The sequence below is a fragment of the Melanerpes formicivorus genome, unplaced genomic scaffold, assembly GCF_026170545.1.
Source record: "Melanerpes formicivorus ecotype bairdi unplaced genomic scaffold, bMelFor1.0.p_v2 SCAF_14, whole genome shotgun sequence".
Classification (NCBI taxonomy): Eukaryota; Metazoa; Chordata; class Aves; order Piciformes; family Picidae; genus Melanerpes; species Melanerpes formicivorus.
In genome coordinates, this window is record NW_027142366.1 from 9,026,596 (window position 1) to 9,053,529 (window position 26,934).

The 26,934-nt window shown below is 46.0% G+C and overlaps 1 protein-coding gene across 1 annotated transcript in view; it reads right to left on the reverse strand.

The window, feature by feature from the left end:
• Positions 1–9,492: 9,492 nt before the first annotated feature.
• XYLT1 (xylosyltransferase 1) overlaps positions 9,493–26,934 on the reverse strand; it is a 184,325-nt gene continuing 166,883 nt past the window's right edge. The window contains exons 10-11 of the mRNA XM_068146850.1: positions 25,462–25,795; positions 9,493–16,765 (exon numbers count right to left, since the gene is read on the reverse strand). Of these exons, the coding sequence (XP_068002951.1) occupies positions 16,443–16,765; positions 25,462–25,795 (657 nt within the window). The 3' untranslated portion in view covers positions 9,493–16,442. The remainder of the gene's footprint in view (positions 16,766–25,461; positions 25,796–26,934) is intronic.

A 26,934-nucleotide genomic window follows, 5' to 3' on the forward strand; every position in this document is an offset into this window, starting at 1 on the left:
TTTAAGGGACAGATTTGTCAGACACACCCCTTGTGCTCTTTGTTGTTTTGAGTACCCCAAAACCCCCGACAGACAAAAACCTGGCAGTCACTTGGAAACTTTTCATGTCCTATGCCATGAAATCTCTGGCTGAAGAAAAGTCCCAGTGGCAGCCTCTTCTGACATTGCTTTGTCCTCCAGCCAGAGCTCCCTCTGAGAGCAGCTGGGGTTTGGGATGGGTACAGCACAGCCAGTGCGACCCTGCAGAGAGCTGGCCCTGGCCACCCCACTGCTGGAGGCTGCCTTTCCCCACGGGTCACTGAATCCCTTGTGAAGTGTTGTCTTACACAGGGCAAAGGGCTGCAGCTCTTGGAGTGGTCTGGGCAGTGACCCAACTGCATCAATCATCCCCCTTTCCCTCTTCCACAGTGTAGAGGAATGAAAAGAAAACACCATGCCGTTGAGCTGGCCCTTCCCTTTGCTGTGGGGATAAAGAAGCATCTCTGGTCCTACTTTTGAGCCTTCTGGGAGATAAGCAGAGGACAAAATATGAGGGTGCTCTCCCCAGAATAACCGGGTGCCTCTGCCAGAGAGCTACAGCTGTGTTACAGCATCCCGCTATCAGAGAGGGATACACTTCTCCTGCAGCTATGGGTTTGATACTCGTCGCTGCGAGGCTGCCCATCGGGAGCATGTCCTGTGGTGGTGGTGGTTCAGCTCTCCTGAGGACTGCCCATCGCCCACACCGCGCAGTTCTGTTCCATGCAGATTTTCGAGATGCTAAAGAGCTGCTTTGTCTCCTTGGGAGTAAAGGGGAAATGTGTGTCAAGTGCGGCGCAGCAGCCGATCGCCTCTCTTAATAGCTCTGCATTGTACGAGAGAAAGCAGTCCGCTGGTAACAGACAATGGCTTGGGACCCCAGGAAAGAGTCGAGAAAGACAATGCTTTCCTTCTCTCTCGCCAACGACTCTCAGCTAAGAGAAACAACATTCTTGCCTGAAGAGCAACTGTAGCAGCAGCAGGATTTGGCTGCTTGGAAGTCAGGCAGTACAAGTCGCATTTCACTGCCGATTTTAACACACCAGGCTCACAGCTGGCTGCTGTTTGTGGTGTTAGGAGCCCTTTCCTGTGGTTGTATTTCATCTGGTAGACATCTAGTAGATATAGTATATCTATATCTATCTACTATAGATATAGTAGCTATATAGTAGATATATCTCAAAGGTCTCTTCCAACCTGGTTAATTCTAATTCTAGCTACTATAGACACATAGTAGATATAAAGTAGATATGGTATATCTATGTATCTACTACATATATAGATATAGCTGTAGTAGATATTTAGTGGGTATAGTGTATCTATATATCTACTATAGATATACTATAGATATATAGTGGATATAGTAGCTCTAGTATACCTATACATCTAAAATAGATATAGATATAGTAGATATATATATTATATTTCATCTAGTAGATTCAGCAGAGCTGAATAATTAAAGCTGGCAGGGGAAAAAAAAAAAATATATATATATATATAGGAGTATCTATACACCTTTGAGAGCAACTTCAAAATAATTTGAGGTCCCACTTAGCTCGGGAAAATGGCTTACAAAAGAAGCCATTCACACAGCAGAGAAAAGAATGCTTTGAACAAAACCCCAACATGTCACACAGAAAAATTGTTACCAGTGGCAGCTGCATGAAACTCCCTGGTAGCTGCGTGTGCATGGCTTGTACAGGTGTGCTGGGGACCAAATCCAACCCCCCACTGCCAGGGTAGGAGAGAGGAAAGCTGGGGCTGGGAGGTTAGCCAAAAGGGCCTTCCTGTGCTTAGCTATGTCTGCTGGTTACCCCAGGCCTGCTTTTAGGAGGGAAAAGGTACATGCTCCGTTCACATCTTCGTGTCCCAAGCCATGCCCTGACCTGCTGTGCTGCGTTCTGGGCTTCATCAGATACATTCATTGAGAGCTAGCTGTGTCCCACCAGGATGCAGGCAGCCGGAGGAAGGGCTGGGGTCTGTGCCTCCTCTGCATTTGCTCACTGAGCAGGGCTGGGGTCTGTGCCTCCTCTGCATTTGCTCACTGAGCAGGGCTTCATGTCTGCACCTCAGTGTGCTTCTCTGTTGTGCTATGAACACAACCATCCTGCTGGGTTTGGGGAGGGATGAGGGTGATGCTGAGAATGTACAGCTTTCTTTTCAGCCACAGTAAGATGGCAGTTTAGACACTGGTGTGGGCTGAGCCAGACATGAAATCCAGGAGAAATAAAGCCAAAAGCAGCAGCACTTTCCCTGGGATGGATGGATGGATGGCCTTCCTGTGTGTGTCTCTATGGCAGGGTTATTCACATGACATTTATATGCTCTGTGTTGGCTCCAAACCTTCTTCCTGTCAGTGCTGGGCTGTGTTGTGAGTCAGAGGGATCCCACTGCCTTTCATGGCTTTCCTCTGCAGGAAGGGACACGTGCAGCTAGCAAGGACCTCAGGTAACAGCATCAGGCTAGAAAAACAACTCCCTGAAAGGTGTGTTCCTTTGCTGACAGGAACACAACTCGGGTACTCCAAGGGTGCAAAATGTCAGCACGTGGATCAGTTTTCTCATACTGTAGGACTTCAGCAGAAGTAGGTGAAAAGTGTGCAGGAACTTGCTAAATCCAGGAGGCAATACTCTTTGCACAACCTTCTGAGGCTGTCAGGGTGTTCACAGGACTGTAAGGACCAGCTTAGCTTTGTGACAGAGGAGGATGCTCTCTCTCCTCTTTTCATTACAGGTGTCTCTTTAGAGCCTCTGCATCATGAAGGAAATGAGTCTCTTCTGTGGTTCTGTACAATAATACCCCTCTAGCTCACGCTGAAGTTAAAGATAAATGCTTATCTTCCCTGCCTGCTTGCATTAAGCTCCACAAATCCTGAAACCATAATACACGCACAGACCTGGGCCTTGGTGGAGCTGCTCATGTATTCAGTTACACAAGTTTGTATAAAGGCTTTTAACTGGTCAAAGACATCAGAAGCCACCAGAAACCTGATAGTATCTGTTTGCAATTATATGTACTAATTGGGCATATAGCTCAGCAGGAAAGCTGCAATTTGCATCCACAAGTGTCTGATAGATGTTAGTCATCTGTGAGTACCTGCAGAGCCCTGTGCTTCATGCACGGGTTGGCTGAAACCGGGCACACACATGGCTCTGGGTGGAGCCCTGTGCTCCAGAAGGGCAAGACAATTCCCTCTCTGAAACCAGTGGAAAGAATCGTTTTATTTCCCTGGAGTCAGAGCTGCTTTATGCTGCCTGGAAACCTGCTTTGTCTGTGTTGAGTTTGGGAAGTTATCATCACTTGCCCAGAGGATGGGGAGAGGTCTCTGTGTGTGGCTTTGTTTTCAAGCCTGTTTATGTTGGAAGCAGTTTAATATTTGGGGGTTTTGTGAAGCTTGAGTGTCTGCTTTTTGTAAACTCACCTGCAAGCACTCAGGGTTGCTCTTGTGTAGGGCAGTATCACAGTATCACGGTATCACTTAGGTTGGAAGGGACCTCGAGGATCATCGAGTCCAACCTATCAACACAGACCCCATGACTAGACCATGGCACCAAGTGCCACGTCCAATCTCCCCTTGAACGCCTCCAGGGTCGATGACTCAACCACCTCCCTGGGCAACCCGTTCCAATGACGAATGACTCGCTCGGTGAAGAACTTCCTCCTCACCTCGAGTCTAAACCTCCCCTGGCACAGCTTGAGACTGTGTCCTCTTGTTCTGGTGCTGGTTGCCTGGGAGAAGAGGCCAACCCCTTCCTGGCTACAACCACCTTTCAGGTAGTTGTAGAGGGCAATGAGGTCACCCCTGAGCCTCCTCTTCTCCAGGCTAAACAATCCCAGCTCCCTCAGCCTCTCCTCATAGGGCTTGTGTTCAAGGCCTCTCCCCAGCCTTGTTGCCCTTCTCTGGACACGCTCAAGTGTTTCGATGTCCTTCTTAAACTGAGGGGCCCAGAACTGGACACAGTACTCAAGGTGTGGCCTAACCAAAGCAGAGTACAGGGGCACAATGACTTCCCTGCTCCTGCTGGCCACACTATTCCTAATGCAGGCCAGGATGCTATTGGCCCTCCTGGCCACCTGGGCACACTGCTGGCTCATATTCAGGTGGCTGTCGATCAGCACCCCCAGGTCCCTCTCTGTCTGGGAGCTCTCCAGCCACTCCGACCCCAGTCTATAGCTCTGCATGGGATTGCTGTAGCCAAAGTGCAGCACTCGGCACTTGGACTTGTTGAATGCCATCCCATTGGACTCTGCCCATCTGTCCAGTCGGTCGAGGTCCCTCTGCAGAGCCTTTCTACCCTCTAACTGACTAACATCTGCCCCTAACTTTGTGTCATCTGCAAACTTGCTGATGACTGACTCTACCCCTTCATCCAGATCATCGATGAATATGTTGAAGAGGACAGTAAGCCTCTCGGGTGCCTTTTAGGGATCCTGTTCCACCAAACCAGACATACAGCAAGCTGCTCTGCTCCCTCTTTTGGCCGAGGGCATTGTCCCACTCGCTGTTCCTGAAAGCAAAAAGTAATTTCTTCCTCTTAAGTCCAGGGCCGGAGTCATTGTCTGCTAATGAAAGCAAACCATCAGCGAGCAGTAATGGAAACTGGGGGATGAGGTGGCAGGCAGTGGCTTGCTTTCAAATGCACACACACACACAAAAAGGAGAGAGGCCTTTTAAATTTAACTGTAGTGAGGAATTAAAAGCACATATAGGCTGACTCTATTAGAAAGTGAAATATTTGATCTTGCCTATTAATCTGTTCCAAGAATACTTTCATTTCCTTGCCATATGTATCCAGTGATAGACTTTCATAAATGAGATGGCATTAAAATGTGCTTTGTGTTTCTAGTCAAATCTCTTTTATTATTATGCAAGTCCCTAGTTAGGGGAGGAAAAAAAAATTAATAAACAATTACAGAAGCAGACTAAGAGGAATAAATTATTTTAGCTCATTTATACAAGTGAAATACTGCTCCTTCTTGAAGGCTACACATTGTGCAGTACAAAAATGCCTCAGGAAGAGGTTGCTCCACTGCAGTTTGCTTACAGGCACTGGAAATAAAAATGGAGCCTAAAAGTGGCTCATGGAGCACGAGGCTGCGATGGCTCAAGTCCTGACACCATCTGGACACATAGGGCATGAACACAACTGATCTATACCCCTTCTGTTAGCCACTCCTGACCTCATCAGTGCTGTCTGGGAGATTCTATGCTGTCTCTTACAGTGGCTGGGAGAGAGGTGTAAACCTAACTGGAAGAGTTTGGGCTGTTCAGTCTGGAGAAAAGAAGGCTCCCAGGTGACCTTATTGTGGCCTTCCAGTATCTGAAGGGGGCTATGAGAAAGCTGAGGAGGGACTTCTTAGGATCTCAGGTAGTGATAGGACTAGGGGGAATGGAATGAAGCTGGAGGTGGGGAGATTCAGGCTGGATGTGAGGAGGAAGTTCTTCACCATGAGAGTGGTGAAGCCCTGGAATGGGTTGTCCAGGGAGGTGGTTGAGGCCCTGTCCCTGGAGGTGTTTAAGACCAGGCTGGATGAGGCTCTGGCCAGCCTGATCTAGTGTGGGGTGTCCCTGCCCATGGCAGGGGGGTTGGAACTAGATGATCCTTGTGGTCCCTTCCAACCCTGACTGATACTATGATGCTATGATTCTAAGGGACTGGTTGGACCCCCAACAGACTGGCCCAGTGTCCAGGCTATAAAGCTAGAAAAAAACCCAACCAACCCCCCCCCCAAAAAAACCCCAAGGCACAAACCATACCAACAGCAAAGGGGAAAAAACCAACCCTCTTTGAAACAAGTTTATTCAGCAGCCATCAACCATGCAAGCTCAGCCCAAGGGCTGCCCTCCTGCAGCCCCTGCCACCCTCTGACCACATCTAGGTGGCACATTGCTCTTCTCCTCCCCGTCCCTGAGGCTGTCAAAGATAAGAAGGATGGACTGGTATACTTGGGGCAGCCCCAGAACAGCCCAGAGCCCTGCCTAGGGCTGTGGTGGCTGTGGAGGTGGTTTTGAGGCAAGGAAGTCGAACAGTGGTGCTTGGAAAACTGCTTCCAAGATGGTGTCAGTCCCATCTACAGCCTGGGGAGAGTAGGGGTCAGGCCAGGTTGTCAGTGCTGGGACATGAGCATTCAGGCTGTATGGTTTTGGATGGAGGAGAGTACCTGGCCTGTTTTCTGTTCTGGGCTGTCCTGTCTTCAGGCAGGGTACTGGCTCAGATGGCCTCCCCAGAGTCCTGCCAAACCAGAATTATTTAGCAGTTCTGATTTTGCATCCCAAATGCAGAGACATACACATGTCCTGTTCTATGTATGGACATCCATATAGATCTATTACATCTGACCTGTGTCTTGCTGAAGTCAAATGTATATTTTATACCTGGTCTATAATTAATGTGAGCTGGTGCTGCTGGGACTTTGCAAGGCCAGTGGACAAGAGTTTGATGAAGTTTCCATCTGGCCAGCAAGGCTGAGAGGCTCCACTCCCCCAGTGCTGCCTGGTGGGCTGCCAGTGGCTGCCACACCTGAGCTGAGGGACATCTGCAGGGCTGGCATCAGGCTGCAGGTGCAGCAATGCCACTGAGTGGACAGCTGACAGCTTTGGAAAGCTGCATGGCCTGTTTAGGTGCAGGTATTAACTCAGAGGTGAAGGGACTGCTGGCAGCCTGAAATGAGCACAGAATACAGCAGATGTTTCATAGCAAGAAGGAAAAAGTGCTTTACACCTTGTGACTTACACAGGCACATTAGGCACAAATGTCTGTTTCGCTCAGGCAGCTCAGGCCATGCCAGCATGCATCGGGATTTCTGTGCACAGCCCCAAGGAGCAGGTAGATTGTAGCTGAGGTCCACAAAGAAAACAAACCACTTGAGCATGTGGTAGCCTGCTGCTTTGTCTTTCTTTCTTTTAAGTAGTGGCCAGTCACACATTTGGAGGTAATTAAAATGAAGGTTGAGCCTCTTTTAATATGCCACGAGTATTAGCAGCTGGATGAGGAACCAGCCAGCAAAAAAAGAGGCAACATACTTCTTATACCATCCCTAACTAAAGCCAGGCTTCAAAAGGAGTCTGGTTTTTCTTCTCCTATTTATCCCTCCATAGAAATTATTTTCTTTCTGCAAGGACTAAAATATTAGCACTGTGTTCCCTCCTCTGTTTAAACAAGACCTCATTGTATCCAAGTGCCAAAAAAGTGGAATTCCTGAACAGCAGGTGAAAAGAAAACAGGAGATCAAAGGCAGGTCTGCCTGCCAAGAGAACCTGCAGCACTGCTTGGGGGTGCAAAAGCCATGCAGACTGCTGGTGGTGTCAGAAACCTTTGGAAGGTCATCAAGGAGGTGTGTTTTTTTTTTCCAAGCATCCTGCATCATAAAGCAGTGCTAGGAGACAAGCCTGCAGTACAGGATGAGGAGGGTGCTAAAGACACCAATCACTCATGGTAGGAGAATTTGTTCTTCCCCATTGCATCTACAGAAGCAGATCTAAGAAATCAGTGCTCAGAGAGGAGCCTGTGCACACAGGAATGTGAGTGCTCACACTGAGGGAACATGAGGCAGTGGCTGGGTTGGGTCTGTAGCTTACTGGGGGAACTATGGAAGAACTGTGTCATTCTTGGCTCACCCTTCCCACAAAGGCAAAGGACACAGTTTGCTGTCCTTGTAACCAGCCAGCCCTGGTATTAATCCCCATCTCCGCACCCTGCTGCTTATTCACAAGCCTGTGACCAAGTCCTTGTCTCTGGACTGCTGTGCACTTTGGAAGAAACTGCTCCAACATGCCTCACATTTAATGGCCTTCAGAAAAAAGAGACCTAAATCAACCCCCTTGTTGTTACCTCTCCTTGACATCTTTGGAAAAAGCAGGGACAATCTGGCCCAGATGTAGCTGTCCAAGTTTGAAAACAAGGAGAACTTGGCCCAAAAAGCTTGGATGTGTGGATCCCATAGTGCAGGCAGCACTGGAAGCCCTGCAGAGTCCAAGCCATCTCCCAGCACCGCTGCTGGCAGCAGTCCCCTGGCAGGTTGTGGTTAGCACTGCGTGCCTGTGAGCCATCATCCTGCCCTACAAACCCTCATTTCCTAAAGGGGTCTGTGAACATTTCCCTCTCAATTGCTACAGCTGAGGAACAGAGCCTGAGCAATGAGTGACCAGGCAGCACGTTGCCATGAGTCAGCACTGGCCTTGCACATCAGAAGCATTTGGTCCTGTGGGCCCTCCCAGATGTCAGGGAGCAGCAAAGTCCTCTTCTTACCTAAAGACAACCATTAGTAGTGTTGAAAACAAAAGGAGTTGGACATTTAGAATAGAATTAGAATAGAATAGAAATAGAAAATAATAGGAATAGGAATAGGAATAGCATAGCATAACATAGACCAGACCAGGTCGGAAAAGACCTTTAAGATCAGGAATAGCGTGGCCAGCGGGGAAGTCATTCTGCCCCTGTACTCAGCACTGGTTAGACCGCACCTTGAGTCCTGTGTCCAGTTCTGGGTCCCTCAGTTTAGGAAAGATGTTGAGTTGCTGGAAGGTGTCCAGAGAAGGGCAACGAAGCTGGGGAGGGGTTTGGAGCACAAGCCCTATGAGGAGAGGCTGAGGGAGCTGGGGTTGCTTAGCCTGGAGAAGAAGAGGCTCAGTGGAGCCCTTGTTGCTGTCTACAACTACCTGAAGGGAGGCTATAGCCAGGTGGGGGATGGTCTCTTTTCCCAGGCAACCAGCACCAGAACAAGAGGACACAGTCTCAAGCTGCACCAGGGGAGGTTTAGGCTGGATGTTAGGAAGAAGTTCTTCACAGAAAGAGAGATTGGCCATTGGACTGTGCTGCCCAGGGAGGTGTTGGAGTCATCATCACTGGAGGTGTTCAGGAAGAGACTGGATAGGGGGCATGGTGCCATGGTTTAGTTATTAGATATTTACTCCTGAAGACAGCCTCTTGGAGTGTGGTTTTTGTTTTGTTTTGTTTTCAGTTTTATTTTAAAACTCTGAGTCTGAAAACACAGTCTGACAGAAAGCATTTCTATACACCTGCAGTGTTTTTGGTATCATACAGCGTTCATACAGCCAGCTCTTTTTGCTGCAAATCAATTTGCTTTGTCGGACAAAAACAACTCCCTTCCCCCCCACCCCCAAAAAAAAACCACCCACCCCACCCCAAACACCAACCCCAAACTGCCACTGCCAAAGGCTTCAGCTAAGGCACGTTGTTTTCTGCTGAACGAAGGACAGGAGGGTGCAAAGATGGGTAGTGCAAGAACTGCTGAAGAAAAAAACCATCACATTCTGCTACAAGGAAAGCATTCTGACCCTGGAACTTTGCTTCCCCCTCCATTTCAGCCATTTCCACCTCTCACAAAATACTCCTTTAAATAAATAGCAAAATATCTACATCTTTCACTCTGCTCCAGTTGCACTTCCAAGCAGTGTTGGTATCAGCTTGGGTTTTTTTCCCCTTTCTTTAATTTTGCTCTCTGTACAGGGGGTTCTTTCGTTCTTTCTTTCTTTATTTCATTTTTCTTATTCAAGAGCTTACAAAATATTTCTGTACAATTTTATGCATACCATGATCTATAACAAAAATAGTTCTTTCTTAAAACTCTTATCACCAGCAGTCTTTTGAGAAACGACAGAACAGGAATAACTTCTTATGGTCCACGTTAGGCAATACAAAAACCCAATCAACCCAAACCGAAACGACAGAGCCGGGAAAACAATTTCATTAGCTTGAATTAGTTATGTTGTTTGAAAAGGAAAAAGAAAAGTATCTCATTTTCCACAGAAACCTTTTTTTTTTTCTCAGTTGCCTTTGGGTTGCATCCACATCTGGATCTGGGATATTCCTAAAGGCCCTGCAGCCTGCCGGGAATATTGGCGCTACCGCAACACAAAAAGTTGTCATGGAGAAAAGGAGCAAAGAAACCCAACACAGACAAACCTTAGCAGAAGTCCTTCACTTCTGCTGACTCTGACAACCTTTGGAGGAAGCTCCAAAAAGCTTTTGGAAATGCTGTTATGACTCTCTGTTTTCTAAATGCACTGTTAGATTCCCAGCCATCACTCCACAGCTGGCCCCATGTGGTGACATTCTTCACATTTTAAGACCCCACTGTTAAGAGGGGGAATCTTCTCCCAGCTCCCGGCACCAAGCTGAAGGGAACACTACTACCCCGTGCCAAAATGAGTGCACTAATTACTCCCCAATTTGCCTTTTTGCATCTGCAAGCAGTCTGTCCTCTTACAGTCTGAAGATAAATGAGAAGTTACTAAGTTTGTACTTTGTAGGTAAATAAATCAATCTTCCTTATCTACAGTGAGCTGCAAAAGGCAAAGCTCATAATTTCCTAAGGTTTGTATGAACGTCTGAGCCTCCCTCTTGCCCAAAGGGAAGGTCATTTTCTTCCCTCAAAGACTGCATTTGTAAGCAATTTCTATTGTACTGGTGAAGTGTAAGCTGACAGCGACACAACTGAGCTGTAATAGAAATCTCAAGGTGCCTTTTATTCATTCCACAACAAACAGAAAAAGTGAGCAAGACACAGACAACATCAAACCTCCTAACACAGTTTAAGGCCACATTTAGAAAGGATGAAAGTAAGGCTTTCTTTAAGGGGCAACACACTGGATGCCACAATGGGAACAGAGAGGGAGCGATCCAAAGCTGATAGGATACACCCAAGGAAAAATCTGATACAACATCCTCATTCTGGCCAGCAGGTCTGTGCCTTCTCTTGGATGCACGCAGGAAAACAAAATGAAATGCCATAGACATCCTCCTCCAGAATATTCCCAGCAAACTGAAGGTGCTCCCCTAGCAAAAGATTGCTATCTTCTCAAGTTGAGGGTGTTAATTACAACAGAACCAAAGACAAGTCGTTACAATATACAAATGCAGCGCGATGAACCGCGCCTAGAATTGTCCCTCTGTTATCAGAGGCACCTGTACAGTATCTTGCTGTTTGTTTGGCAAGGTTACAAGTAATACTTCTAGGTTTGAACAAAGTAGAAAGAGAATTTGCATAGATTGTACATTCAGTTCAAGGAGATTTCTGGTACCTTTGTTGTTGTTGTTGTTATCAGGTAAACGTTTGCAGACACAGTGAGGTAGCAGCTGTGATAGCACCCATGAGCAAAAGAAGGTAACCAAGGCAGAAGCAGAGCAGAGAGCGAGCTACACACTATGGTTAGTATAAAGGGACACAATCAACACGGTGCCTGCAAGTACCACATCGCGAGGGTCACACACTGCCAACACCACACAACTGGAGACAGCCTAATGATGCTGTGGTCCTGGTAACACAGGCTGTAAGATCTTGTCTCCATTTTAAAAGCTCTCAGTCTAACTCTACCCCTCACTGCAATGGTGGTGGTGGAGGTTTTCAAAGGGCAAGCTCTTCTACTCTACAATTCCATTCACATTTATTTGGCTCCTCTGTGCCTGGCTGCAGCAGCAACTGCCCTCAGCAGGCACTCTGAGGCAGGTATTCCTGCTCTCAGAACTCCTGCTGGGCCCCTAGAAGGGCAGTGTCCTGTCCCCTCCAACACTACATTGCTCCTACCCTCCCTGTGGGCATCAGCCCTGGAGTTGTCTTGGCAGAAGCCTGAGGGTTTGGTCTGGACTTTTTAATGGGATATTTTCCATTGTTAATTAATCTGGGTTTAATGGAAGGTCCTGCAAATCCTGGAGATCTTGAGTGGCTGAAATAAAAGCACACATGGAGCATTAGCTTCTTACAACCAGACTGAAGCAAAGACCAGTGGGAAATGCCACTAGCCACTTTCTACCAGGTTGATTTTAGTCTGCTGCTGAAATAACCAGACCCAGTGTTACACAAGTTAGATACTCATGCCTGAAAAATCAGGAAAAGATAATTGCTATCACTGTTACCAAATCCTTCATGTGCCTTGGTACTGAGCTGGCTGAAGGCTGCTCTGAAGAGCAAACTATTCTGATTTACAGCTAGGGTTTTTGAAGGAGCCGAAGGGATTTGGCTCACACAAGTACAAAACTTTGGGCTCAGCGGAAGGCAGAGGAGTTGGCCCAGGTTTCATACAGCCAGCTCCTGAAGCTTTGGGATCTGGGAAGACAATGAGGGGGGTGATAGCCAGCGGCAAGCTGGCAGTTCTCTGACAGCTGTGACGAAGAAGAACTGGAGAAATAACAGAATGTTGGTCCTCACTGCCTTGCCACAACAAAAACCTGGATCTTATTTTCTTTTTATCTGGGAAGTCAAGGCTGAGATCTCACATTGTCAGAGTTTCTCAGCCTTGCTGTGCAGAAGATGCTCAGTTTGTTCAGAGTTTTGTTGGAGCACAATTGTGTCAAAGTTTCAGCATCTTCTTTACCCTTCATCTCTCCCTTGAGGTGAGTTCAGAACATCCCAGTTCTGATTCACTGACTTTACTACCCTGGTCACTATAATCGTAGCTAAGAGTGATGGAGTCTTCATTAGCATTGCAATTAGTGCTGAAGGAGATGGACAGGAGGTGAACACACACATCAGTTATTCTTTCTGAAAGTGCTGCAGGATGACTGTTAATATGCTGTTAAACAACTGCACATGCATTGTGCACTGAAGCCACCAGCCAGGAAAGCCAATTTGTAACACACGAATGCACACTCCTGTATCTCTAGGCTCAGCAACGAAGAACAGCAGAGACACAAGGGGAACCTCCTTGTGTAACACTTGCTGCCATGAAGGGATTGTTAAAATTCTCTGCTTGCCAAAAGCACAAAACAAAAAAAAAAAATGAAGGCTTAATTTCAATTCTAAAGAAAATTTGCATAGCAGAAAATGAGAGTTACAAATATCACTACTTAACGTCCAAACGTCATCAAAGGATGAACTGGACAAATCTGAAAATAAACTGTCAGTTGAGCTGCTTCTGCTAGCCTGAAGGTTCAACATTACCATACAAAGAGATCTGCACAATGCTGAAACTGACTTTGGACAGGATTCATTACATCAGCTATGCAGATGTTCTGCATGCTGCCACATCTCCTTTCTGTGCGACACTGACCGAGCACAGAAGTGTTACAAGACTGTTGTGCAGCATGGACAGGGAATTGAAACCAGCAAAGCGTTACAGAGAGGACAAATGTGTGCACATGGCAATACACCCCTCTCCCACAGAAAGGGATTTGGATCCAAACTGGCTTTCAGCTGAGTCCTGTTCAGCCGGGACTAGCCAGGAAAAGAACACTTGCAAACTCAAATGAAGATACATAGCTTGCTTGTTTGTACAAACTGTGGGCCCCTGCTCTGAATTCTCCTTTTCACCAAATGTAAGATCTGTGAAGTTATTCTCTTCTAGCAATATATAATATTTATCACAGGCTCCAAGTGCCTGTCATTTCAGGACCAGAAAAGCCACAAAGCAAGACATTGTTCTTTGCAGCGCTGCCACAGCATCAGCTTGGAGCAAGCTCTGATCCCTAATGGTTTTTCTTCTCAACTACAGGGCTTTGTCAGGCAGTGTCCCATATCTAACATGTATCTGTGCCTGCATGGTAACAGCTAGAGTAGAGGCTGTTGTTTGGGTTCAAAACTTGACAGAGCCCCCAGAAGATGTTCCAGCCATGGCCGCTCATGCTTTGGTGCCTTCAAGCACAGACAGCATTTACTCATAGCACACGGTAATGCCTTTTGTTTGTGCTGGACTCCACTCTGAAGTCCTTACTTGGCATTAGGAGCCTGTGGATGTTTTGCCTGAGGCAGGCTCAGCCTCTTCAGTTTTACATCATTTGTTGTAACAGCAGCACTGGGATTGCCAGCTTGCTACAAACCTTCTTTGTGTAGATGCTTTTTGTCTTTCAGAAAATAAGGTAATACAAACTTCGAGGCATTTTGAACCTAGCATATAAGGTAAGTAGACACATCAGCAACCATTTGTGTGCTTGCTTTCCCTTTTTTGTACTTAAACAAAACAATTTGCACCTGACATTTTAAATGATGAAGGTGGCAGACTTTCTTCTAACCACAAAAGATGGGATTGTTGCCACCTTCTGCATGGTCCAGTTAATAATGAAAACTTACCAACAAAGCATTTAAAAACCTTTCTGCTTAAGAGCAAAAGAAGTGTCAAATTTAAGCCCCAAGTTATCTGCACACCCCCATACATATGCTTATGTGCAAGATGGACTGAAGACTCTGCAACTACCCCAGCAGCCTTATGGAGAACCATCACTGACTAGGATTGTTAATGAGTTTTATTGTGTGCCCTAAATAGGATGCTCCTAATTTAACCTGCAGGACTTGAATTGTGCAGTTGCCATTGCATCAGTGTGACTAAAGCCCTGGACTTCACAGTGAGGATTGGTGGTCCCCAGAAAATTTGAACTTCATGAAGGAATGTTAGATTAAAAACAAGCACTGTTAAAAAAAGCTCTACTGAACAAGTAATAACACTGTGTTTCTATTATATAAACCTGTTGGCAATCCTGGTTTTCAACACACTTGCCTCCAGAGCTGGTTGAAAAGCTGGAGCAGTCTCTCAACTGAAATAGTTCAACCAGCTCTCACTGCTACAAGCATTTCTAAAACTACAGCTCTATGACTGTCAAAATCAAGACAACAAAAGAAAGGGAGGTGTGAGGGGAGGAAGGCCTTCTCTTAACAAAGGCAGCTTCAGTTAGTAAGATAACATAATCTTCAAGCTGCAAAAGCAGCACCTACTAATTAGTCATTGACTAAAACATAAATAATAAATACCTAAATTGTTCCTCCTATGCATCCATTTTTGTGCCAGATAAACATTTCAATGCTCTACCTTAATGCCAGCACAGCTGACACCACAATTTCAAGTCCAAAGCAAACTGCAAGTAGCTTTAAACCAATACTATGGAGAGAGACACTACAAGCCACTGGGATCTGCCTGTTACAGTCATCTTGCAACTGTTGTTTAAAAGGGAATTCAACCTTTCTGTGAGATGTGAGCATGAAATGTTTAGGTTCTCTTTCCCTCCCGATGCGGATGCTTAACTCTCATCAGCAGAAAGTTAGTCATGCACGCAGAAGGGCAAACAGAAACCCTGCTTGATTACATCAACAGAGACTACCACAGCAACAACAAAGTGCATGCTTTATGCTAATGTGAAATGCATTAGTTGGAGATGAATTTGCATATAAAAACCTGTATTGTAAAAAAGTTCTTGGAATGTAAAAGGATTTTTTTTCCCCTACTGTAAAAAATGCAGCTTAAGATGATGCCTCTTTAAAACAAGGTGCAGCCTGCCAGCAATTCTGAAGACAGGCAAGGGCAGTTTGTCAACAGAATAAAGTAAAAGCACTGAGGAACAAGGCATCACTCTCCTTCACATTCAGCTCATGGCTTTGGTCAGGAACCCATGTCCTGCACAGCCTTCCAGATGTCCTGCACAAGCCTAGAAGGACCTTTGTGGATGAAGAGTTGGCAGATCTGAGATCAAGGCAGGGAATTAGTGTTAAGACTTTACAAGCCACTACTCAAATTAGGGAAGAAACGTGTTGTTGCAAATCTCAGCTCAGCTCACAAGCAAAACCAGCCAAGGGTGTGAGCAAACATGTCACAACCCACCCCCAGCCTGCACATACACACTTGTTGTAGTGGAAGTCTGTGAAAATGCTTAGGAACTGGTGGGCTTAGGGAAAAACCTGCAGATTTGAAAGGGCTGAAATCCAAAAATGTTTCTTTTCTTTTTTATTTTTTCCCCTCCCCTTTGAATTAATACTTGTAGCACCCAGACCCTGAACTTGACTGCACAAGACATAAAAGACTGATATAGTAACACACTGGTTCCATTTAGAGTTTATCAGGAAATTAGTCTAAAATAATCTGTGAAAAATAACCTGAAAGTTTCTGCTTTTGCTTGTTTTCTCTAACTAGGGTAACAGACATTAGCTGAGTCCAGAATTACTTTCTGTTATTACAGAAAACAAAAAAGGAAAAGAGTAAGGGAAGGTGCAGCATAATGATTTCCCATTCTGGGAGGTTACACAGCCACATAGGCTCTAGGCTGCGGTAACCCACCTCCCCAGAAGGCTGAGCAGAAGGGAATTTTGCTGTGATTTATTTATGGTAGCAAAACAATGAAAGCCTAGGAAATAGCAGAGGTACAGACACATTTCTTTAAAAAAAAAAGCAGCTGCTCCTTCACTGCCCTCTCCATGACTCGCTGCTGCTGTTTGAACCCTGCAGAGGTGGTGGGTGTGCGGGGCTCCGGGGCCCCACGGGACAGCAGAGCACGGGACAACCGAAGCGGTGTCTGACAGCACTGAGAGAGAGGGCAGTGCCAAAGGCCTTGTCAGGACTTGGGTTTTTAAAATGAATCATATTGCAGTAAGTAACAAAAAAGTATCATGTTCCCTTAGGTTTCTGGAATCTGCTGTGAGGTTCACCCATGAGCAAGGTTAAATTCCCTTTTAAAAACCTATGCCAGAGGAGAGTGCACTGGACGCTACCTCAGGCGCCCGTCGGGTTTGACAGGCCCCAGCTCAGATTTAGGGTCCGGGCTCAAGGAGCTCCAAGCTGTCTGAGTGCAGCCTTGCATGACGGGGCAGGCGGTGGGGCCGGTGCTGCAGATGTCCACGGCTGACCAGACGCTGCTGACCAGAGAATCCACCCAGGCTTCCAGCCGGGCGCCCACCAGCCCTGCGTTCCTCTTGGCCTGGTCCACGTGGGCGGCACTGATGGGGATATTCAGGATGGGGTTCAAGCCCTGGAAGCTCTGCTCCATGTACGCGTTCTTTGGAGGCCCGCTGTGATACTTGATGGCTTCCTCTGGAAACACAGAAATCGACCCCAAAGTTAGTGCATTGCAAAACCCACAACCAAACCTGCGGCACTCATCAGATGCAAAAAGGCAAAAGTTAGCGGCTGGGCTGAAGTCCATTTCCCCAGCATTAAGGGCACACGGTGTCCTGAGGAGGACCAGCTGTGCTCAGCTCTTCAGCTCCTCCTGCTCACCACTACAAGCTCCACTCACCACTGCGATAACCCTGCAAGTGCTGCGTTAGCAGGACAAAGCACCGAGGCTGAAAGCAGCCCCATCCTTATTATCATCATGTACAGCATCCCCAGAGCTGCAGGACATCCAGGCATGACACAGAGCTGTTCTGCGCAGCTCAACAAAAAGGCAGGTCCAGCCTCCAGCATGTCCCCGCTACAAGCTCCTGTCCATACCTGGAGCCTGATCAATGTGCAGCTCCTTCTCAGGAGAAGCCAATTTTGCATTCAGGAGAAGCTAATTTTGCCTCACTGCAGAAGAAGCTTGGGAGATAAGCCTTGTGCAGCTGAAGCAAAAACCCAGGGAAGGCTGTGCTTTGAAAATAGGAAACAGTTCAAAGATGTTTGGTGTGAGAAGGCTGCTGACCCTTGTCAGACCTTCAAGTGCTATCTGATTTGTCTAGGAGGAAGAGCCAAGATCTTAGCCTGTTTTTTTTTTTCTTTCTGACAAACTATGTCCTGCAGTGGAAAAGTCACATCAAACTGCCTCTAAAAACCATGCAGTGCCACTCATGGCACTGAAAGGCCAACACCAGAGTGCTGGGCAGACCAGAGCCATAATCAAGTGTGTGTAGCCCCATCATCACTCCTGGCAGTGCTCCAGTCTCACTGGGAGAGCACACTCTCAGGACAGTTACACTGAAGTTCTTGTGCTGAATAATGCATCACAATCATTTCCTAATGACACTTCCCTTTGCACTGTGGTTGTTTTCCTTATTGGTAACTCTTCCACCTCAGCAAAACACAGGACATTACCCCAAATCTGTAATACTGTATTAGAAAACTCATTATCAGATTGTGACAATCACACAGAATCACAGAAATGCTCAGGTTGGCAAAGACCCTCAGGATCACCAAGTCCAACTGAGAACCCTACTCCACAAAGTTCACCCCTAAGCCATATCCCCAAGCACCATATCCAAACGTCCTTTAAACACATCCAGGGCTGGTGACTCAACCATCTCCTCGGGCAGCACATTCCAATGCCTGACCACTCTTTCTGTGAAATATTTTTCCCCTAGGGTCCAGTATAAACCTACCCAGTTGTAGCTTGAAGCCATTCCTTCTTGTTCTATCACTAACTACCTGTGAGAAGAGACCAGCACTAGCCTCTTGCCAATGCCGTTTCAGGTAGCTGTAGAGAGCAGTAAGGCTCCCTTCAGCCTCCTCTTTTCCAAACTGAACAGCCCCAACTCCCTCAGTTACTCGTCATGAGATTTATTCTCCAGGCTCTTCACCAGCTTCATTGCCCTCCTCTGCACTCGCTCCAGAGGAGCCTGTAAGACCTTTAAAGACCATGAACCAGACACTGTGGGTCAGAGTGCCCCTGTTTAAGGCTGGCTGCCTTCTTAAGCTCTGCGAGTGCACCAAGGTGCTGCTCACAAAACCAGAACAAGTCCCTCCAAAAACCTTCACTGAGCACCTCTTGGGAGTAAATATTCAACCATTTCTTTCTGTTCTCAGCTGACTTCCCCAGCATCCTTGCTCTGGCAGCACAGAGGATATGTTTAGCTCTGCCAACACACACACTGTCTAGGACACAAAATGGGCCCATTCAGGGCGCTCCAGGCTAGGAAAGCCACGGCGCTCAGATAGCGTTTAGAGGCCAGCGATTACATATTCATGGCTACAATTCCTTCCACATGTCCTTGCTGCTTGCACTGCAGCCTGACACTGAGTCCTTTATTCCATGCAGAGGACAGTATCTCATGCACTGGCAATAAATCAGCACATTTATTTAGAGGGAAAAGGGACATTTAATTGGAGCTTTGCTGTTGCATTTGCAAAGTCTTTAATGTCAAATATTGTGCAAGTCCATTACTTCAAATGCCCAATTAAATTAGTTTGGCACATCCCCATCATACATCACTTAAACTGCTTCTGCATTCAGTTCCTACATTAAACCCCTCTTTTAATTTTGAAATGGTAGATATCTCCAGTAACCTCTAGTCAAAGTGAGTTTATTCCATGCACATGTGTTAGAAGTGTGCTCTGCCAGAGCACTGCAGTTTAAGAAACAGAACAAGTACACATGATTAAATTTCCTCCTTTGGAAGCAATTAAATATGGAAGACTGTTTGTCAACATATTAATGAAATAGGAACATTCTAAGTAAAAAATCCCCAAACAAATAAGAGCTGGCATTACTAGCAGGATCATCTGATTGTAACAGGCAATTCAGAGCTGAATTAAAGCCTATTGAGCACGTGTTTAGTGCATGGAACGAGAGATCTTTTTGTCAGACAAATAACAGGATGAAATGGAGCTTGCTCTTCTCCCTGACTCAGCCTCACCCTTGTCCCAGGCTTCAGGATTTGGTGGATCAAGAAGTCTAGAAGGACCAAAACCTACAGACCATGTAGGACCCAGTTCTTGCTGATGCAGCAGGAGATCATCTTTTTCTCTGGCTCTGAGACCCTTAAGACCAGTGAGCTGGTTTTACTAACACAAAGGTGATAATCTCAGCACCTTCAAGACTGGAAGTTCTGCACTCTGCTACCACTGCAATCATGTGGGATGTGCTGTGCCTCTCACCCACACCACCAAGCAACTGCTCTGGCTGTGCCGTGCAGCTACAACACCAACAGTGCATGATGGCACTGGAGAGGAACCTCTGAAAAGCCACACACAGATACCAGCAGACAGGAAAAGCCTGCAGAGGACACAGCTAAAGGAAACAAAACACTGTTTTTCCCCCCAAGTGTGTTAAGAACTAAGGCTGCCCACAATGAAAATATCTTCTCCAATGTTAGATGTATGATGAAACCCTGAAATGGTACTAGTAGGAGACTGTCTGCCCCCCTCCAGCAGAATGAACACCCCAAGTTAGGTGTCTGCATAAAGAAAGAGCTGGGTAACAGCAATCTGAGTGTAGAACTACACATGCTAACCAATAGAAAATGTTGAGGATCCAACCTGGATCCTTCAAGTCTTGTTAAAAAGCTCACAGGAGGAAGTAAGAAGCATGCAGGTGATCCAAGCTATGGCAGATCTCGCTGTTCCTCTTTGCATTAAAGGATGACTCTAACTTACTGGGCTAGGACAGGACAGGGTCAGTGGGGATCCCAATCCCTGAAATACTGTGTGAAAGGAGGCTAGAGCTACTGGGCACACTTCTAAATCACTGACACTTCAGTCCTTGCTCACTAAAAAATGACAAAGAATGAAAAGCTTCCCCCTGTGATGTGCTTAGACAGTTGAATCTGAACAGCTGGAGCAACCACTTCACAATTAGCTGAATTGGAGACATTAAACCAGGTGTTGTTTTGCTAGCAAACACATCCAAACAGCCCTTTGACCCCAGGAAGATGTGTACCGATGCAACATGTATTCCACTGACTCTAGAGCTTTTAGAAAAGAAGTTAGTTTTGTACTCCATCTTTCTTTGATCTTCATTCTGGGAGAGCACTTAACTCCTGAACTGCCTTTTCATGGTAAAACCTCTTTGGACTAAATACACAGCTTACAGCAGGCCACACAGATTGGGATTTTAGCATTTTTGTGGGGGTTTGGTTCTTAGTTTTGCAGAAAAAGCAAATGAGATTAGACAGAGAGTGGGCTAAGGAATGAAAAATGTGGTTACCTTGGTACGCATCAAGGCTCTAGACCTGTGGGGTGTTTTTCTTAAGCAACACAGAACGCAGAGCTTCGTTTCTTTACTTGAATTGTGTTGGGACCCTCTGGCAAAGAGGTAATTTTTTAATGACATTTTGTTTGTTTCTTTTTTTTCCTTGCAGCAAACACGGCAGTGCTGCATTTGCTCGCTGGGAAGCTAATCGACTCCTTGTCAGCTGGATCTGAGGCAAATTTCAAAGCAAATCCCTGTCTTCAGGTTTGGTCTTTTTTTTTTTTGGGGAGTGCTGATTCCAGGGCATGTCTGCTCTTCTGTGGTCCTGCACTTGCCTGCTGCTGTTCCCATGTTTAGTAAGAACATGCCACGTTACCTCTGGTTAATTTAAAGAAATCACAGCAGTTCTGACACAAGTTGCCACCCATATAGATGCAATTAGAATTGATCTGAGCCACTGCAAACAACCAATGGCAAAACAAAGGTTTCCCAGTCTATACTTAAAATGATCTATAAATATGGATTAGGTTAAAAGGCCTTTGAGATGCATGTGTGCACTGCAGCGTGTCTGCTAATGCTGTCAAGCCTTTGAGGGAAATGGCTGCACAGGGACCAGGAGCTGGTTCTAGGTTCTATGTCCCATTGTGGGGCAGCAGTGATCAGCCTCAGGTGATTGTGCTAGGAACAGAACATAAAAGTTCTCTCTCAAGATGAAGAAGGATAAATGCTCCTCACTGCCCTCCTTGTTTGAAGGAAGAATGGTTTTACTTATCAGTTAGTTTACTTATTTTCAACCCAGTGTTTAGTAGCAGCTTGAGGTTTGGGGCTTTTTCTGCCCACTGGCTCACAGTAACCACTTAAGCTTTAATGAAACAGATACTACACATTAAACTCTTGACAACTCATTATCCTCACTCCAGCTGGGAGATAGCTTCAAAAACTTTGCTATGAATATAAATTCAAATTTAAAAATGAAACTGCACTGCCTTTTCCTCTGCCCCTCTCGGTGCCCCAGGGAGATGGGTGTGATCACACTTGGCAAGACACCTCACATGGAAGGGTGGGATAGTGGGATGAGGAGAACATAGCAGCCAACCTCTACTTAATTTACTGTTTTCCTAGAATTGTAATGTACTTGGTAGTTTGGATTACAGTCTGTGAACTGCTAGCTAAATGCTCTGAATTATATCTACTGTTTGGTTCTGCCTCTGCAGTCCCCATGCAGGGGACCTGGATATCTGGCCTTGAGTCTTCAAATTGCACTTAAATTCAGGTTGCCTAAAGCAGGCAGCAAGAAACCTCCATTTCTGACTATTATCACTGCTAGTGGTCTTCTACTGATCTTCTCCCTGTTTGTCTCCTCCATGTCACACTCCCTCTCTGTCTTGGCAGAGTTTAATCCAAGGGCATCCTGCTGGTCCTTGGCAGCCCTCCCATGTCCATACAATAAGCGTGGAGTACTTGGCTTTAACACACTCAGCCATATGGTAAGAAAGTCAGAATTGCTGTTCAGAAGAAGAATAAACAGAGTCTGGCTGTGAAGGATGTAGGAGGAAGGAGACACTGGTGGAACAAGTGAACCTGACTTCTCCAACTGATTTATCCCACAAATTCCCTTGGTTTTCCTTTACTTTTTTTTTCCCCAACACTTGAAGACACTCTTGAACCAGAGGATCTGCTGCAGGCAGAGCTGTTCAGTGACACAACTCAAACCAGAGAAAACAGACATAGATTTGGATGACTTGGAGGGGCAAGAGGAGCAAGAGAGAATAAATAACATTAGATTTTTAGACTTTCCACTGAGATAGCTTTGGAAGCCTAGTTTGCAGTGGAAATAACCTGAACTTCCCAGCATACTTGGTATTTCCATGTGAGATCTGATCTCTTGGAGATGCAGGTTTTGAAAAGGTCACTGGATTTGAGTTTTTTAACCAATGTGCATCCTGTCAGTTATGCACTTCTGAGTGCAGCACCAAAGAACACACTTGCTCTTGATTTCCCTTTATGGTTTGACTTGCATGCACAGACCTCAGGTCAAACTTAATAAATAAGCAGAAATATAGAGAAAAATGAATAAGCCAGCTGCACAGGCTGCCTTTTATCAACTGCTCAACAAAACATCTTTGCTGGTAGCTGTACTGTGATTTTTGTTTCTTTGTTTTTAATTACTTTAAATTTTAAGAGTGAACTTTTGAGAGTCATGATGCAGGAACATTAATGACTTTAGATTTTAATAATGAACTTTGAGAGTCATGATGCAGGGACAAACATGTTTAGCTTTGATTATTCAAAAGAGAAGCAAGTGGCTCCCTTCATAATGCTGGGAAACCAAAAGCAACATTTCCATGCTGTGCTCCACACTGGAGTGATGTGCAGATGAGTCTGGATTGAGGATATGCAGCTCTTGTTGTTATGTCCATGCTCTCAGGATACAAGATTTCTCTGGTGGCTCTAATGCTTCCAGCTCTGTGCAAATGATTTTGAGAGGGGCAGAAATTGCACACAGGTTTTTATGTCTGGTACTACGTGGCCTCCAGTTTCTACATCTGGGATAGATGAGGCACAGGGAGCTGAGTCATTAGCAAGCAAATGATATGCAAAGTGATACCAAGTAGATCAGTCACTCAAATTTAACTTCTGGAGCAGCAATCGTTTTTCCAGGGTAATCTTTCTGACAAGAGCTACAGGGCTGGGGTGTGTGTGTGTTTGTGTGTTCTTTTGGGAGGGGTGGGGGGAGACAGGGGTAAGGGAGGATGGTTGGAAGAACATTTTAAAGAAATCCCTGGTCAAACATATTCCCCTCTTCTGCTGACAAACCCTGTCTGTCTGCTTTTCAGTGTTCAGACAACACAGCAACACTCTTCCTGTCTTTTAGAAGATATCTGACAGCTGTTGCATTGTTTACAAGTCACAGAAACCATTCTTTAAGCAGTTCTAATTCTTCTGTCATACTCTCAGATTGCCTTTATTCGGCAGAGAAAAATATATTTAAATAATAAAGTTGTGAGACGCTGACAACAGCTGGAAATCAAAGCTAAATGACAATTGCCTGTACAGAGCAAAACAGTGCCACTGAGACAGAAAGCCTTAAAGAGCCCCAGACAACAGGAATTTGCATTGTAAATGCAACTCTAACTAGCATGGAGTGTCACTGTCTGCCCCTGTCATTAATTTTATTCTTTACCTTCATGCCTCAGACATCTGGAGATAGTACCTCACATCATCAGGAGCAAATCACTCCTCAGGCTTTTTTCCTAGATAGTATTGTTCCCAAGGTTTGTATTTCATTCTTACAGCAGATTCTAGTCACTGTAGGAATGAACTGGGCTCTTTAACAAAAGAAAATTACAAGTGCATCAATGGGCAACATGGAGTAATGCCTTCATTTCAGCGGATTAACTCCATCATTTCAGTGGAATTATTCCAGAGTCAGAGTTTAGACCAAAGAGAGTTTTGTCTTTAGACATGTCGGCTCATGGTTGAAGCCTGAGACACTCTCAAGTGTCCACAGGGCTCTTGCATTATCAACAAAGCAGCAAGTGTGCTGGCAACATGCCACACATTCCACCCAGTTGATGCCTTACCTCTGAAATTACCTAAGAACATGGAATTCATTAACTTCCAGGAGACGAGTCAGTAACAGCTGCACTTAGAAGCAGGTTGCCTCCAATTTTAAAGTGTATTGGTTCTACACATGGTGTCACTATTTATCATTGCCTGTTAGCTAACAGCAGCAGCAGGCTGGTGGTGGCTCAGTTTCTGCTTAAGAAACGATGCCACCAAACGTTAGAAGAACTCAGTAAGTTAGCTCTTCTGCTGAGGAATGCGCAGCATCAAGCTCCTGTGGAGCAAGATAAGGGCTGCATTAGCTCTCAGCAGTTGTCTGGTGGTGTTTGCATTACAGAAGCAGCAGTTACGCTGGAAGGTAAATGCCTGACTCCGTTTATGTGCCACCTCGTCGGGAAGAAGAACTCCTGCAAACTTAATGGGACGATTCGTGCATCTAGCAAATTTAAGATGTCTGAAGTTATGAATATTAATATTGGGCAGATGGAAGCACTTGAGTGCGTTAAGAATGGTAAAGATATTCATAGCAACAAACTTGTTTTGATCTTACTGAGTAAGAAAACAGGTGTGGCTACCAAACCTTCTCCTACTCCAGGCAGGCTGAAGACCCAAGCACTTGAACAATGCCTGTGCCACTGCAAACCCCTGCTGGTAACCCAAGAATGACCTCTGCCTTCGGATGGCTCAAGGGCTGTAGTGGAAGGGTTTATTCCTAGAACATGTCAGCATAGGTCTGATGGTGTAATACTGGGATCACCATATCCATAGATACTGCTCTAATAGAACTGCTTGGCATGGACCGAGGAGGTTTCAGCGGCTATCAGGCAAGAGTGAATGTCTGGGCCTAACAACACATCAGGTGAGCTCAGGCCTAGGGAAATTTGGTCTAATTCAGCATGTTGTATATTAATGCTTTTCTGGTTAAACACACAGACTTTGTCAAGATACCAGTCTAAACGTCTGGAACTCTTTATGAGCAAACGTGAATGGAAGGCAGCAAAGCAAGGGCCGTTCTTCTTGCTGGCTCTAAGTGATGGTTTTTTATGATGGCTCTTAGATTACTGAGAGTCTGAAGTTCTCTGGATTCTGAACTGTGCATATTTTAAGGATATAAATAGCCTTTTGTTCAAAGTGGCTGTTTCACAGACCGGGTACAGACATTTCCGCCTGTCTTCGTGCAACAATTTCTTCTGATTTAGCATCTATAAAATTCCCTTTCTTTTCTCCTTTTCCAGCACAGTGCTGCTTCATTTTTAACAGCAGCATTTACAGGACATACAGAGACAATCACTGTGTTATTCCTGTAGCAACCAAAAAAAACCCCAACCCACCTTACCTTGTTTGATAGGCTGCTGATTAGAGAAGGTGAGAGGAGTAACGAGGAATTTGGTTTCAGCTACTTGTACCCAGTGGTGCAGGATTTTTATGGTCCAGACGCCAGGCCGCAGGGGCAGATTCAAAGGCGGTTTGTAGTGAGTAAACTCAGCGCTAGACTCGATGAGAATGTCGTAGGTTGCAGCAATGACGTTGACAGGATCCACCCAAATGACGGTGACGGTGACGTTGGGGCCTTTCCCCCATTTCTGCATGCCAACGGGCTCGTCTGTCGGCCCCAGCAGCCCGCCGAAGTTCCGGAAAAGTCTCTCCTTGGCGTCCCACTCGGTGCCAATCTGAAACCAAAGACCACATCGCCCGTGACGACATCTCTGCCAGCACCTAAGACCCTCATGTCAAAGAAGGGCTCTCAAGACAGACTAATGCTGAGGATTTCTCTAATCATAGAATCAATAAGGTTGGAAAAGACCTCAAAGATCATCAAGTCCAACCTGTCACCCAACACCTCATGATGACTAAACCATGGCACCAAGTGCCACATCCAATCCCCTCTTGAACACCTCCAGGGATGGTGACTCCACCACCTCCCTGGGCAGCACATTCCAATGGCTAACAACTCTCTCTGTGAAGAACTTTCTCCTCACCTCCAGCATAAGCTTCCCCTGGTGCAGTTTGAGACTGTGTCCTCTTGTTCTGGTGCTGGTTGCGTGGGAGAAGAGACCAACCCCCACCCAGCTACTACCTCCTTTCAGATAGTTGTAGAGAGCAATAAGGCCTCCCCTGAGCCTCCTCTTGCCAGGCTAAACAACCCCAGCTCCCTCAGCCTCTCCTCATAGGGCTTGTGCTCCAAACCCCTCCCCAGCTTTGTTGCCCTTCTCTGGACACGTTTAAGTGTCTCAATGTCCTTATATTGAGGGGCCCAGAACTGGACACAGTACTCAAGGTGTGGCCTAACCAGTGCTGAGAACAGGGCAGAATGATCACCCTCCTCCTCCTGACCACACGATTTCTGATGCAGGCCAGGATGCCATTGGCCTTCTTGGCCACCTGGGCATGACATGAGTTATGTACACACAGCAACACGATGTAAGATCAGAAGCCCTACACGACCTGTGAGACAAGTTGGTCTGCAAAGCTTGGTTCTATGGTCCAGCTGTCCACTTTTGATTGATAAATGGTTTTATTTATATTAAGAGTAAGGCAGCCTTCCAGTATCTTAAGGGGACCTACAAGAAAGCTGGTGAGGGACCTTTAAGGGTGTCAGGTAATGATAGGACTAGGGGGAATGGAACAAAAATAGAGATGGGTAGATTCAGATTGGATGTTAGGAAGAAATTCTTCACCATGAGGCTAATGAGACACTGGAAAAGGTTGCACAGGGAGGTGGGGGAAGCCCCATCCCTGGAGGTTTTTAAGGCCAGGCTGGATGTGGCTCTGAGCAACCTGATCTAGTGTGAGGTGTCCCTGCCCAAGG